General features: G+C 40.2%; 1 protein-coding gene across 9 annotated transcripts in view; it reads right to left on the bottom strand.

The window, feature by feature from the left end:
- cacna1db (calcium channel, voltage-dependent, L type, alpha 1D subunit, b) overlaps positions 1-15,780 on the bottom strand; it is an 80,340-nt gene that overhangs the window by 35,684 nt on the left and 28,876 nt on the right. For all 9 annotated transcript variants that reach the window (XM_056424222.1, XM_056424220.1, XM_056424217.1 and 6 more), the window contains exons 4-9: positions 5,880-6,019; positions 5,282-5,424; positions 3,759-3,911; positions 2,453-2,649; positions 790-893; positions 323-492 (exon numbers count right to left, since the gene is read on the bottom strand). In XM_056424222.1, coding sequence (XP_056280197.1) covers positions 323-492; positions 790-893; positions 2,453-2,649; positions 3,759-3,911; positions 5,282-5,424; positions 5,880-6,019 — 907 coding nt within the window. The remainder of the gene's footprint in view (positions 1-322; positions 493-789; positions 894-2,452; positions 2,650-3,758; positions 3,912-5,281; positions 5,425-5,879; positions 6,020-15,780) is intronic.

Genomic DNA, 15,780 nt, shown 5'->3' on the forward strand with positions numbered 1-15,780 from the left:
CAACCTGGAGAAAGATATATTTTATTGAATGCATCGTTGATATTCATGTCTCATCTCCAATCTAGCGGAGCCAGAGCAATTTGTCCCAGATACATAGAGCATTTCCTTTATGATACATGAAAGGCAAAGTATCGGTGAGCCGGTCCAAGTGGAATAACAACAGGAAGATGAGTAATGGTTTGCCCTCGTCACCTTTCACTATCAATGAGAATAAGAGACATGCAACAATATGTGAAGGCAGCAGAGCTTAAGGCTAGGCCTAACGCTCAGTTCTGGTTGCATTTTTCAGAGGGATAACATTTATTAAATTAAGGGAACTCACGGTTACGCTTGCCCTCCTCGTCCCCCTCCTCCTCGTTCTCAGGGTCAATGTCCTCTGCCTGGGTGATCCAGTCCAGGTAGCCCTTCAGGTCTTCCTCTAACTGCTGCTTCTCACGTAGCTTCTGGAAATCTCCCCGAGCCTTGGCCTTTTCTCGCTCTTTGGAAAACTCTCTGGACAGGGCAGAGCATCGCGATTGTCAAACCTGATTCAGATAATACAAACAAAACCCCAAAAATACATCTGTCCATTTTCTAAACCTGCTTACCTTGTCTAGGATCACAGAATTGATAAGCACATGGCTTCTAATGTTTTTAAATGTTAGCGTATAGAACCGTTTCATACACCGTCTGAGAATATTCTTCATTTTTGAAACCTTCAAAGCCAGTAGTTACTGAACAGGTGGGGGAAAACCACAACCTGTTGTCTTGTTCACAGCACAGAACAAACAAAAGCACCTCAAAACCTACCCGCTCAACACACCCAAAACCAAATTGAGAACAAAGAAGGATCCAAAGATGATCAGACTGACAAAGTAGACCCAGGGCAGCTCAAAGCCCATCGCATCGTTCATCTGAATAGAAACACAAGGAGAAGGGGAAATATTACACATGGTTTATTTATGTTTTGGTTCATAGTTGTGGATATATTCTCTTCTTTTTTTATATTGTTTGTATTCTAAAATTGCAATCATTCCTGTTTTTATAAAAAACGTGTTGTAGTGAATTTAACTAGTTTGCTCTAGTGAACCCAAAGACACTCAAACACAACTTCTCATACATTTACAAAGAACAGTATAATTCTACTTATGTAGTTTAGTTTGACAGCTGCCTTGGTGTTACAGCCATTCAAGTATTAACGTCTGAGTGATGAGCAGCTATTCTTCACAGCTTTTGCAGAGGTAGTTTAAAGCCCATAATGTCCTTCCGTGGGAAAGAGATCTCCAGAGCTACAACTAAAAGAGGAGCAGGAACTGTGACCACTAGAGGGCACCACGTGAGAGACGACTGGGTTAGCGATGAGTGGTGGAGGTATTACTTATCTTTTAGTCCTGATGATGTGGTAAATGACCTCACTTCAATGTGTATTTGGCAAACATTTATAGTTGAAGTATGTACATTTTTACCCACATACCTGGCTTTTTACACAGTCCAAACTACCTGGACACACGTGACACTTTCGGTTCATGCATGCAATTCTACTTAAAGACTCCGAATACCTCTGAAATAAATACACACCAGCTGGCATGGACGAGGCAACTCAATGCTACAAATATGCCTCCAGCAGCAGCATCATACAGCCAAGATATTGAATTGTTTTCTGTAGTAGAGGTCAGAGGTCTCTCTGTCTATCCACCTAGCTATCCTTCTGGTTTGTCTCCTTCTTCCAGCACCTTAACAGCAGTCTTAGCATGGGATTACCATGGTAACACATACAGAAGTAAAGAGTGTGTGAGGGAGAAAGAAAGGATGACACACCGAGGTTCATTATTTCATAGACGAGGGTCTCCATTAATAAAAGGATGTGGGTGGATTCTGATTAAAACTCATTCTGAGTTGGGCTTCAATGCTGAGTGTTTTGGATAGTTAAAAGCTGTTGTTTATTTTTGCTAATGAAAAGCTGAAGGTTTTGAAGAGAGCGTGGCTTTTTTTACTTTTGAAAAGTTGTTATGAACGAAAAGAAGGGCAATAGTTCAGGCTCCAGCTCTCAGTGAGGACTGCTTTGTACATGGGCTTGAATAGTGCTGTTGTTGTTAATGTTGAACACGGTGTACAAAAGACTTGCCTTGCATAATCAATGCACACGTCACATTTATGTCACTTATTTCATAACTTCCATATATTGGAATACTTCTATCAGTTAAAATATAGCCTTATATAATTTAAAATAAGGAAACTTTCATACTTTCTAACAAATAAAGCAATTCAACACAGGGTAATCATGAAGAAAAGACGTACCACAGTTTAAACATGCCTGAAGTTACAGTATTTTACCAGGTTTTGCCAAAATCAAAAATCTCGAACGTGAGACACGTGGATTATTCAAATATCTCAGATATGTGACACACGTAGATTATGAACTCAAATTATGACCCCATTTCAGCTTCACCAGAGTCATGTTGATGTATATTACCCAGTAGAGGACGTCGGTCCAGCCCTCCATGGTGATGCACTGGAACACAGTGAGCATGGCAAACAAAAAGTTGTCGAAGTTGGTGATGCCGTTGTTGGGGCCTTGCCAGCCCTCTTTGCAAGACGTACCATTGAGCAGGCAATGGCGGCCGTGCCCTGAGACCGCACATGGCGTGGCCTCTTCTTCCGCCAGGGCACCTGGGGGCACAGAGTCCGACAGATGAATTCATGAAGGCTAAGAACAAATGGCACCTTCTTCTACTCTTAAATCTCTCTTTTTACTGAAAATATGGTCTTAATCATACTATTTTATCATCTCCTTTTCTGGTTCTCCTCGTCTACATTGTCTTAGCCTCCTATCACCATTTCATTCTTTTGACTGTATTCATTTGTTAAAATTGCACTTCACTTTTCTCATGCTGTGTTTATCTCAAAGAGATAATTAATAAGGAAAAAGGTTCAGATTAGTTATGGTCACTATAATTGTAATAATGACTAAAACACAGTTATTTAAGCTTATCACAGTAAGATAGACTACACAGATCAGCAGTTCATATATAAAGTCCTCTAGGTTGCATTTCATTACTAAATGTTCTGTCATCATGCAATCATTATATAACCAGGACAGACACACATGCATAGTCAATAAGCCCACAACATGTTATACTGTACTTCCCCTCCTTGTTAAAATGTACACCAATCACGCTTTTACACACACAGATCTGCATTTGTTTTGTAGTGGACACATGTTCCTCTCCGTATAAAGACCACAAGCGACACTTCGCGCCCTGCTCACAGCAAAGAGAGCAGACATGAGGGGGGATTAAAGGGAGCTTCCATCTCGCTCAGTCATGATTTACACATTATTTATTTCAAATTTCCGATAGATATCACGGTATTATCGTAGTCATGAATTATTTTGACCACGATAATCACGTAGTGAAATATCTGATATTGTAAAATCCCTCGTCTGAAGCAATGCTAGAGTAAAGGTCAAGCTTGTCAGATATTAGTCATCAAATCACCGGCTTTAATCCACACATCTGTTGTTCTGTCCTGTTTTCAGCAGTGTGCCACCACGTGTCCATTTATTCACAGGGATTACACCCTGTATAGATGAGATGTATACTCCTGTTCATACAGAAGGTTGGGTGTGGGACTCCATTAACAAAGTGTTTCAAGGGTAGAACATTGAATAAATTGCATGAAATTCACAAGGTCTCATGCCTGAAAAAGCTGACACAACAAAATGAAACCAAACTAAATAAATAAAAAATGTAAAAGAAAATCGCGAGGCCCTACCATACCTGTTTGCATCATGTAGCATGTTGCATGCATTTTGCCAATGAAGAGCTCCAGCCCGATGATGGCGTAGATGATAATGACAAAGAGGACCAGCAGAGCGATGTGAAGCAGGGGAACCATGGCTTTAATAATGGAGTTTAAAACCACCTGTAAACCTGCAAAGGGAACATATGACAGAAATATAAATGTTGGTGTGTACCCAAGAATTCCTAAATGACAAGTGCCTTCCACAAGAGAAAAGCAGCAACAGTATATTTGTTCCTCATTTTATTTCATGAAGAAATCTTGATTATGTGTTTATATCACCAAGAATATAAATCTTGCTCAATGCCAAAAATATATATATACTGTATATATCTATATCTATATATATATTGATATATATATTGATATATATATATATATATATATATATATGTGTGTGTTGTGTACATCAAAGCAGAATAGTAATACCACTAGCTCTAACCGAAAACCAGAATGGTTCCTTTAGGTTGGTCATTAAACTAGCCATTCTCCTTTCGAGCTCCAGAAACAGGCGGACATTTACAATTATAATCATTCCTGATTATTTTCTCAAGTCTATTGTTTGGACAAATGAGATGCAAAAAAGCAAACAGGCACATCCACACACAAAGCTATCAGTCGTTGAAAAGGTATGGCATTATCCTCATGATATCACCGATTAGACAAAAAGCCCACAAACCGGCCTCCATCAGCAAACGAGCCCAAATATCACAACTTAATTAAACTGAACAAATGTTAAAGCAGATTAGAACTGAAAATGTCGTCGAAGCTCAGTTCATCGCTCCCAGAGGTCCTTTCCTTTCTGACATCAGTGCACAAGACATTGCTATGGCAACTCAAAGAATGCAGACACATTCGGGCAACGTCATGTTCAGGTCAAATATGAGGCGGACTGAAATAGTGAAGGAAGCCGCATCTCCTCCTCTTTTCTTTGCGGGGAGGGAAGTTTTCTCTTCAAATATCTGAGGTAATATTCCAGTAGTTAGCCACAGTGAAAGACACAGTATTACACTGCTTGCTGTAGAAAGAATGCTGCACAGAAACATGAAACAACTTCTTCGTGTTCCTATTTACTATTGATTGGAGAACATTTGCTTCAATTGCATTACATTGGCTTGGGCTGAGACCACTGGCTTGTGTTAGAATCTGCCTAGCCAAAATAATAGTGGAATGCTTGTTAGTTAACTTAATACTGAAGGTGTGGATCCGCAGCAAGCAGAGTAGACCCAGCTCATTAGCTTCATCAGTGGTTTCCATAATCGACCCACTTGGGTTCTCAGGTTCCCTTTTGTTGACTGATTTCAAGACTATGTGGATGTGTACACACTCTGCTTGACAAATATCTGCCTCTCTTGTTAGCTCTACGAACAAATTTGTTTTCATGATTGTTATCAGCCAACGCCAACCTGATTAAAGGTCTAAACAGTGTGTGCAAATCAAGAGTTGAGGGCAAGTAAGACTCAACTGCTTCAGACCTAAAACCAGCTCAGAGTTAACTCACTAGGAACTCCAGAGACAAGGCGAAGTGGTCGTAGCACGCGGAAAGCTCGGAGGGCCTTGACATCAAACCCCCCAGGTTTGCCTCCAGACTGGCCGTTAGAATCAACGTCTTTGGTTATCATCTCCAGAACCACACTGAACAACCTGATGGAGAGGAGAGAGGGAAACGGTGATGAAGATGTCATGAAAACCGAGCAAAGCACAGGAAAGCAAGAGTGTGTGCAAATGTGAGCTCATATGCGCATATTTACCTTTACCATCACAGTTTACATTAAAGTCCTACCAGGGCCAGGTGGTCTACTGATCACTCCTAACGGGGCTGTGTGTGTGTGTGTGTGTGTGTGTGTGTGCATGTTTCAAAATATTACTGCCATCTTGTTTCTGAATATGATGAGAATGAAAATCTGGGAAGCCACGCAAATGACGGGCACCTAACTGTTGAGCTAGGTGCTTGTGCATTTCCTACATGTCTGATTGAAAGTAAATGAGGGACCGTATGAGCGATAACTTGCGTTGTTAGCGCTCGAGTGTATGTAATAAATCGGTGTGTCTGTGTGTGAGTGCATGTGTGTGTCACGCATGCACTCCTCTGAGCTCACCCCACGACGACGATGACAAAGTCCAGCATGTTCCAGCCATTTCTGACGTAGGAGTTTTGGTGCATGACCAGACCATAAGCAATAATCTTCATAAATGTCTCTATCGTGAAAATGATCAGGAAGGCATATTCTACTGTTTCCTGCACGGAGAGAGAGAGAGAAAAGAGAAGAAAGAGAACAATTTAGTGACCTAACTTTACCCAAACTTTGCAAAAATAATGTGCATGGGGGTTGCCAAAGAGGAGACAATGAGACGAGAAGACAATATTTGCTTGGTTATCACCAGTTGGCATGGCAACTGGTTTACTTTTCTGTCAAAGCAAACGGAAAATTATCTTTGACAGTAAAAGTAGGTCTCCAATAAATAATGCTCGCCTGTTATGTATAATTATTATCATACTATAATAGTTTCAATGTGACTCCAATCCTGTTGCAAAAAGCTAAACTGAATGTAAAACGTAAGCATGGTTTGGCACGATCAAGAATGTGAGATTTGATTTGCACATCACCCCTCAAGGACATGCAGAGCGGAAGACTGAAGGAAATAAAAACATCTTCATACACGCAATTTAACATATTGTGTACATTCTACTTTTAGATATGCGTCATCATAAGAAGTTGTTTTTTTTGCTGACGCTGAAAGGACACCAAACATGTGATTTTGATTTGAAAGTATATGTTGTTTCGGACTCAAACTGTAAAAAAAGAAGAAGATTAAAACCTCCACACAAGAACATCATTGTGTAAGAAACCATTGAGAACTCAAGGTTTTCATCCAGCAGCAGCATTGTGAAACACTTTTTATGGAGGACTGTCGGTGAAGACCTGTATGAAATTATAGCCCTCATGCCTCCACATTATGATGCAGTGACCTTCCTCACAAACAGCACAGGAAGTGATGCATTTTACATCAGTAGCTTGGAATAACAGGAAGAACTGGGTGCTTAACATGACCATAGATGATCACTGTGCGAGAACAGACAAACAAAAGTATTACCAGCACTGTTTGTTTACAGCTGATCTCTGGTAAATGTAGCACACAAACAATAAAGCACTGACCACCGAAGCATCAGGAATTGAGGCAAAATACTATCCTCCAGGGCCAAAAAAATTATATTCAAATTCTACAGTCATAGTGTATGTCCTGCTTCATCATCAGCATGTTTCCGTGGTAACGCTGTCTGTAACGGAAACAGGTCCCTGAATTAGGACGTATCTACATCTATTGTTTCTTTGTTTCTTTTGTCTCTCACAGAAACTCTCTTCTCGCTCTCTCTCCTCTCTCTCTCTCTCTTCGTTCTCTCGTTCTCTCTCTCTTTCTCTCACTCTTTCTATCTGTGGATGTCTCTCTCTCTTTCTCTCATTCTCTCTTTCTCTCTCTCTTTCTATCTGTGGATGTCTCTCTCTCTTTCTCTCACTCTTTCTATCTGTGGATGTCTCTCTCTCTTTCTCTCACTCTCTCTCTCTCACTCACTCTCTCTTTCTCTCTTTCTCTCATTCTCTCTCTCTCTCTCTCTCTCTTCTCTCTTTCTCTCTCTCTCTCTTTCTCTCTCTCTCTCTGTGGATCTCACTCTCTCTTTCTCTCACTCTCTCTCTTTCTCTCAGTCTCCCTCAATACAAAAGGTAAGTGAGTCGGCAGGTTTAAGGACCATTAAGCAAATCACTTCTTCTGTTGATTTAAAGGACTCAAACAGAGAAGGTGCACTCAGAGACGTTCATGTCCACTGAAAGATACTGACAACAACAGTAACACGCACTCAGACTTCACACCCACCCAAGCGGGCAAGAGACCCGCAGGAGTACACACACTTCTGAAAGGCAGTAACCAACCAACTTTCGCACAGGGAATATTTTAGCCACAGTTAGGATGTGTAATTAAACAGCAGCCATTGAAAGATGACCACAACTACCTATTTTGTTTGTTCGTGCTCCACAACCACATGTACTGTATATTCTATTATTGTCTGTGCTGACAATAATTGCATGCAGTCAGGTACAGTCCTCCCATACTGCAGAAAGGCCCTGATGCTTCAGATGAACATTCCAGCTGTCATGTGGATATGTATTTCTCTCCAATGGCAATGTCTTTGTCTTGCTTCTTATTGTTATCTGGTATAAACTGAGCGGTGTGTCATAACAGTAGCTGGGTGACCAGTTAAGGTCACCAGGCACCACAACTCAGAGCTGTTGAACACGGATTAAGAGCCTCCGAAGTACACTCGCACCACACACACACACACACACACACACACACACGCTCCTTCGCTTAGTGAACAGCTGACAGACCATGTGTGCATATGTGTGTGTGTATCTGTTTAGCCATCTGCATTCAGGTTGTGACCTGCAGAGTGCAGCTGATGGTCAACATGGTTGTGTCTTAAGAATGAAGATTACTGCAGGACAATGGAGACAATAGAGCGGTCACATGATCTTACATACTGAATTAACACACACTCACAAACACACACAATAAAAACATTGAAGAGTAAGCAATAACATGACAGACTAAAAAAACTGCTAGGTGTTAAAAAACTAAATCAATAGAAGAAAGCTAAGATATTTGAAAAATAAATGTAATCATATAGTTACACACTAATTTAATCACCTGAATATATAATGTATATGTAACACAAGTAGTAGTCGTACTATACTATGATTATATTTAATACATAATTAGATTGGATTAGATTTGATTTATTTTGTTGATAGTTAGATCAAGTAATAATTAATGTTAAGCATGTATTTCAAAAGGTAAGGAATGAAGGGTCACATGAAACTAGACTGAGTTCCATTGTACACACATTTACAACACGTAGACCCTCTCCTGCATGTCCCACTGTGGTAAACTGTATTCCTGGGTTTTATACCAAAAAAATGCAAGATAAACTGGCAGACAGTTTTACTTTCAACCACCTCACCCAAAATGAAAAAAGAAAATTGTGACTAAATGAATCACGGAGGTAAAAAGCAGCAGACAGCAGTTTTCAGAGGGCAGGTGCATGTGTGCAATGCCGGTAATGAAAACAAAACACTTCCTGTGAAAGACCTGGATTATGGCTTTACTATAAAGCAGCTATGAAGACCTGTACTTACTGTGGTAAGCTAAGCACACAATTCAACTTTATTATAATTAATCAATATAAATACGTTAACAATTATTGTTTTAGCAGATAGATAAACAACTAAATGAACAAACTAGTGTAGAGGGAACCGCTCATATATTCTAAATTACACCATAATGCACCATATTTTCAAATGAATCTAATTCAGCAATCTAGAAGACCCATCAGAAATTAATTTTGCACTAAAACCCACAGTTCAGTTTTTTTCTCATGTAACGTCCACTCCTTCCCTCCTTCCCTCCTCCCCTTCTTCCTCCTCCCCTCCTCCCCTCCTCCCCTCCTCCCATCCTCCCTTCAGGTACAGTGGATTTTATAAGTGCCCTCTGCCCTATTACGTACCACCTGATGGCTTTAATACACGTGGCATGATGTTACATAATAAATATAATATCTCTTATTTCTCACATGGCTTCCTGGATAGTATGTGAGTGCAGGAGTGTTAGAGTAAAACGTGTCGCTGTGTGGTTGAGTGCTGACCAGGAGGTGGAAAGAGAAACACCCAAAACTTTGTCAACCCTCTTCTCTCGACAACCCTTTGTTCTGTTAGATCTGAGGTGGAGACTGGGAAATGCAATGCCAACACTGGTATGCTGAAGGGCTACAAAGCTGCTTTTATTTGGTTTTGTTTCATGTAAACGGTTTCCCAAAAGGATCAATTAAAATGTTCCAACTGTTTTTGCTTCCTTTGTCCAAATCCTGTGAAGACCACCACACGAGTGCAACGTGGTAATCGCCTTCTGTGCTTATTATACAGCTGTGATAGAGATAACGTTGCCATGGAAATCAGGCTTTATTCATGTGTGGGCAGAGAAAGAGACTTGAAGGTGGGATACTCAAGACAACCGCCTCTTGCACAGCACACATTGTCAGATGAATAGGAGTTTTCACTGATGCACTCGACACTGTAAAAATAATATTTTAGCAATCTATAAAAGCGTGCCTTTAAATCTGAGCTGCACACAAAAAATGTGAGTGACCAATGTTAAAGATCTTTTAAGTAGGTTTTATGGGTTGTTTGAAAATGTAGCCGCATTGCATTTATTTTCTCTGACTATTTAGGATTCATTCATCTTACGTGTGTGTTGGTGGTGATTTTAATTACCATTACTCCATTAAGGCCATATTTAGACTTTAAATGAGAAAACACATGTTGTTGTTTTTTACGTTGGAAATCAAGGTATTTTCCTCAGATCTCAATTGGCCAATTCTAGCTTTATTGAGGATCTACCCACAATGCCTACGTTTCAATTTACTGGCTTCAACGACTAGCATCATTACGTTACATTTAGCTGACGCTTCTATCCGAAGCAACTTACATCCATACAACGTGCTACGGGGAGCAATTCAGGGTCAAGTGTCTTGCTCAAGGACACATCGTCATGAACTAGCAGAGCTGGGGATCGAACCCGCGGATACTCTGATTGAAAAACGGATCTGCCAACCAGATTGCCGTTGAGTGGTAAGCCCAAAGAATAGGCCTGAAGGAAGTCCCTTAAGAAAACTATGGAACATTCCATGAGCATTGCCGTACAGCCGTTCAATTGTGAAAGCAGGAGGATGAAGTGCATTTGTTCTCCTTTCTTCACCTTCCTTGGCTTTAAAATGTCTTTACTAGCCGCAGCACAACACCGGCCCAGGCACACATTACAAAGCAGCTTAACTGATTTAGGAGGAGCAGTCCTTCCTGTAATCTCCCAAATCTCCTCTTTTGGAAGTCGGACAAGAAATGTTGGTTGCTGAAGCCAAGAGAGCTCACAGTCGCCCTACAGAGGGCAGACAAAATGACCAGATGATGTTTTGGGATCTGCAGAGACTGTAGAGCATGTTTTCAGTCAAGAGGAGTCAACAACTGTAAATAAATCAATTTAAATGCGGCACTCAGAGTTGTGCCGTTAATATGAAGAAGAGATAATATCCAGGGATTTATGGATGAATTTTCATCTCTCCATCACACATTATTAACTCTGCTTTCTCCCCGGAGTCCTTTTGACTTCACGTCTCATAAGGTCATCGGGAAGATGGAGGTCTCCATCGTAGAATATGCCTACTCCGAACTATTCATACACTCTGTCATATTCATTGAATGTGTTTTAACTCTAAATCTGTCTTTCTGTACACATGACATCTATTGCATCTGTCCATCCTGGAGAGGGATCCTCTATTGCTCTCCTGAAGGTTTCTTCCCTTTTTTCCCCCTGAAGGGTTATTTGGGAGTTTTTCCTGGTCCGATGTGAGGTTCTGGGACAGGGATGTCTATGTGTACAGATTGTAAAGCCCTCTGAGACAAATTTGTAATTTGTGAAAATGGGCTATACAAATAAAATAAAATTGAATGTAGGGTCAGCTTTACCCTCTCTATCATCATGGCTTTATTGATCGACTACAATCACCCCTTTTGAGATTGAGCTGGACGATAGACAATTGGTTTGAGCTCTCCTGCACTCAGGCATCACCATGAACAGCCGTACACCTGACTGGACAAATGCACAACTTCCTTTGTTTTGCATTTGTCTGTTTTTGTGGTTACTTCATTGTCCACTCGGGCTGTACAATGATAAGAATGTAAAACTGTGTTCTCCAATATGACAAACTGGAAGCAAGCAATGGTGTGTTGGCTGTACTCTGCAAGTGCCACATTATGTTGTGTGAATCTTTGCAGTTATACCAACAAGTTCATTTTCTGCGCCATCCCCCCACACATGACCACCCAATTAATTATCTGAATGTGATTTGTATGTCTGATTCTGGATTTGTTTCTCTTCCATCAATACTAAAGTGCAGTTTTGTGCACAATAATGATCCATTTAGAAAATATAAATAAACATGAATAGCCTACATGAACACAAAGGTGCTGCTTGGACAACAATGCAGTGAATTAATGCAGTGAATTATTGTCTGAAGTTGTGTCCATTAGCAATGTGGTATTTGAGATACGTCTTTGGTCTACGGCCCTATTTAGATCGAATTAATAAAAACTTGTTTTGCTTTCAACTGCAGGTGGGAATATTTATTGTTATTTAAAGGAGTTTTTAATCTATAATTAAATTAATTGTGTTCATTATGGAGGCGGATTCATTTACTAGCTGTTCTCCTCTGCTTCCTTTCTTTGTACAAAGCTAGCTTTTTGCTGATGATAGCTTCATATTCAACCTACAGACATGAGTGTCTTCTCATCTAACTCTCAGCAAGAAAGCGTAGAATATTTCATAAAAAGTTAAACTAATTATTCCATGAAAAAAGAAGCTCATTGGTCTTCAGATCTGTGAGAAGTGACAGACTTTTAGAAGAGTGCTTAACACGTTGCTCTTCCATGGCTTCACAGATCATAGATCTTACAAAATGACACCACCAAATTAAAACACATATTTTAAAGCAAGTGGAGCAGCTTCAGTCCCTCCTGAGATGCCCCGCCTCTTAGAAAACACTTGGGAATGTCTTAAAGATGTTGTCTCTCAACAACAGTGTTTGTGTTGCGCTGAAGAGCAGCTGATGAGCGCTGAACCCTTCGTATGAATTATGCAGAATGATTTCCTGTATTTCACAATTATACAAGATGTGTTTTCGACCACAAACTGCAAATTGATAGAGTATCATATCATCAATAAACCAGATTCAATCTGACCTACATTGGACTTTATTATGTGTATTCTAATGACTTGTTATTGGAGCCATTTTGCAATTTTGAGTTGAACAACCAGCACGTGATCCTGGGTTTTATGCTTGATTTGTTGCACACATGTTCCTCTGATAACCAAAGACTGATTGAAACTAACAAAATTAATTGAACCAAAAACAATGTTACTGTGAAATTGTGAAAATGTTTCAAGTTAGTTTACAATGTATTATTTGATTATGTGGCTCATAATCAGTTTAGATACTCAATATTGGTGAAGGGGCATGCAATAGGGATAGGGTTATTAAATATATAAATGCCAAGGTGGACTTTGATACATTGTAAAATAAGTACTCAAGGTAAACCACTTAATAAAACACGTGAAATGTGTGTTAGTGCTGCGAGGACCTACGATATAATACAACCTACATATTGAAGTAAAACAATTCCTAGTAGTTAATGTATTAAGAATAGATATTAATATATAAATGTAGCCTAAAAGAAACACCAATGCCGGTCCATACACAACCTATGTAGTAAAAACACTTAAATAATCTGACTTTTATCACATTACAAGTTTTCATGTATGTTCTCCCAATAAAAGGGCTGACCAAACCAAAATCCATATAAAAAAAAGGAGGGAGAGCGAGCGCGAGAGAGAGAGACGTTATGCAGATGGCTGAGGTGCTGACAAATGTTCTTTTCTGTCCGATCGTTCATGCACGCTCTGATTTCAGCACTGACTTACTGTGTGTATATTATGGTGTTTGTGTGTTTGTGTGCGTGTGTTTAAATTGATCAGTGAGAAAAGCTTGGAGCTTCACATTTACACAAACACACACAGCAGATGCAGAGTCACGCGATTTCACTCCCCTCATTTTGATGATAACACAAGCTGACATAACACTCAATGCCATGTGGCTCTTCTGTGTGTGTGTGTGTGTGTGTGTGTGTGTGTGTGTGTGTGTGTGTGTGTGTGTGTGTGTGTGTGTGTGTGCGTGTGCGTGCGTGTGTGTGTGTGCGTGTGCGTGCGTACGTCCATGCGTTTTTGCGTGTGTGCATGCGTGTGCTCAGTATCATCCACCCCACCCAACAGGTACTGTAACATCCCATAATGATCTGCGTGTGAACAAGAGCTGCGGTGATGTCAGTCCGAGTCACATGATGTAAACAGGAAGTTGATCTTTCAGAAAAAAATGTTTGAACAAAACTATTGATATTCCTCCACATTGATCAGCAAACAAGTGCCATTACATGTGATTAGAAACCTCATGAACTAGATTCCAAAAAAATTAATAAATCCTACAGCACCAAACTGTTAATAAAGAGAAGAGCACAGGTCGTCTGATCTGCTCAGGACCTCAAGCTGTACAGAGATCCCATGCTGGAGGACAATTGTTTGGTCATTTTTTATTTGTATTCTTTTTCTTGAATTTTGAACTAGTGGTAAATATTGACAGTAACTGTGTGTATTTATCTTTCAGAAAAAAAAATCCTACAATTAAATAGATGATGGGGTACAGATGTACTGTATTTGTGCAGTTAAGGTACGCTAAATCTTAATCGTATGCAGTAGAGTGATCATCATCCTTTAAACAATATAAGCATGTCATATTTATTGTTATAAATCAAGGTTTCCTTCAGATCTTTATTGTGGAGAGAGGGCTCCTCCACTGTAGCAGCAACCTCCTCTGCTGTTGTCAGGAGAAAGTTGTACACTTTAAAAAAAGAAAACTCTAGTCTACAGTCACGGTAGCAACTGTGTCGTAAAAGTAATGTTGAGGCTGATGGGAATGTAATAGGCACAAATAATCCAGTAATCCATAATATATATGTCAGACTAATATTGCCGTTGAGAGTGGCTAAAAGCAAGAGCACATCCACATTTTCTCAGATCCACTGACGGATCAAACTTCCTATCTTCACATCGTTGTAATTAATCACAGCCCCTTTGGGTAAAATGACAAAAAGTCAATGAGGTTGACTCAATGTGTCATAATCACTTGCAGGTGTGTGGGTAATAACTCAGCTGGGAACAGATGGACAGTGTTGTGTCATGTGCAGAGAATCACTCTGGTTGTCAAGAGCTGAGCTGTAGTCTGCAGTCTGATAGTTTTGAGCGTGGCTTGTATTTTCACCTCAATGCATTCAAGTTGTTGTGATGACAGGGCCTCAGCTCGGCCAGTATCTGTATCTATGCCCACCAACTTTTCTCGGAGAAACCCAGAGAAACTTCAATGAATATATTTGTGTGGATGCCGGTGTCCGCTCGTACGAGTGTGTCAGCGTCATTCTGTGAGTGTGCTCGTATCTGTGAGGCCATGTGCATGTGAACGACTGCATGAAGGTGAATCAGCCAGGCAGCCAGAGACGGGCTCATCAGCTCTATTAGCCTGTGTTCCCATTGGACTTAATACGATTAATGAAGGCCAGAGAGGCTGAGGATGTGCATGCGGATCACTCCAGAACACGAGCACAGGCTGAACAATAGTCACCAGCATCGCCTGCATCCGTGCACTTCTTGCTTTAAATGGACTAATGCAGTCTTTTTCTTAAATTTACTGCCTCTGTCGTGTACGATGCTGTAGTTTCAGGAAGAGATGCTACAGTACCTGTTGTATTTGATGTTGAAATATATTCTAAACATGTGCTCAATTTGAGGCATCCTTTGCTCTACTGTGCCTATCTCTCTCTCTCTCTCTTTCTCTCCCTCTTTCTCTGTGCATATTCATGAGAAAAACTGACGGGTTATTTATCGTCATCTCTCCTCTTGCTGCAGGTCAGAGCTGCACATGTGGAAGTCATTTGTAAACAAAAAAATATTTGGTAGAATACAATATGTGAAAAAAAGACTAAAATCTAATTGATGACATGAAATCCTGAAAAAAAGTGCATCCTGGTTGTCACATCAGCTGTTATCTTGGTCTGATCCAGAAACAACAGCCGACCTCTCACCTTCAGAATGTACAGCAAGCAAGAAATTAGAAAATACTATGAATCATCTGTCTTCCCATTGGCTGCTTCCTGTATTGTTTTACTAAAGCGCTCAACGAAAAAGTTTCCAAAGCTGTAAACTGCATAACGTTGGAGTCTATTTGGGAGGATTTTGCATCACATGCAGCATACTGTTTCCACTACCTGCTACCTTCCACTTGTCACCTTTTTC

The sequence above is a fragment of the Pseudoliparis swirei genome, chromosome 9 (assembly GCF_029220125.1).
Source record: "Pseudoliparis swirei isolate HS2019 ecotype Mariana Trench chromosome 9, NWPU_hadal_v1, whole genome shotgun sequence".
Taxonomy (NCBI): domain Eukaryota; kingdom Metazoa; phylum Chordata; class Actinopteri; order Perciformes; family Liparidae; genus Pseudoliparis; species Pseudoliparis swirei.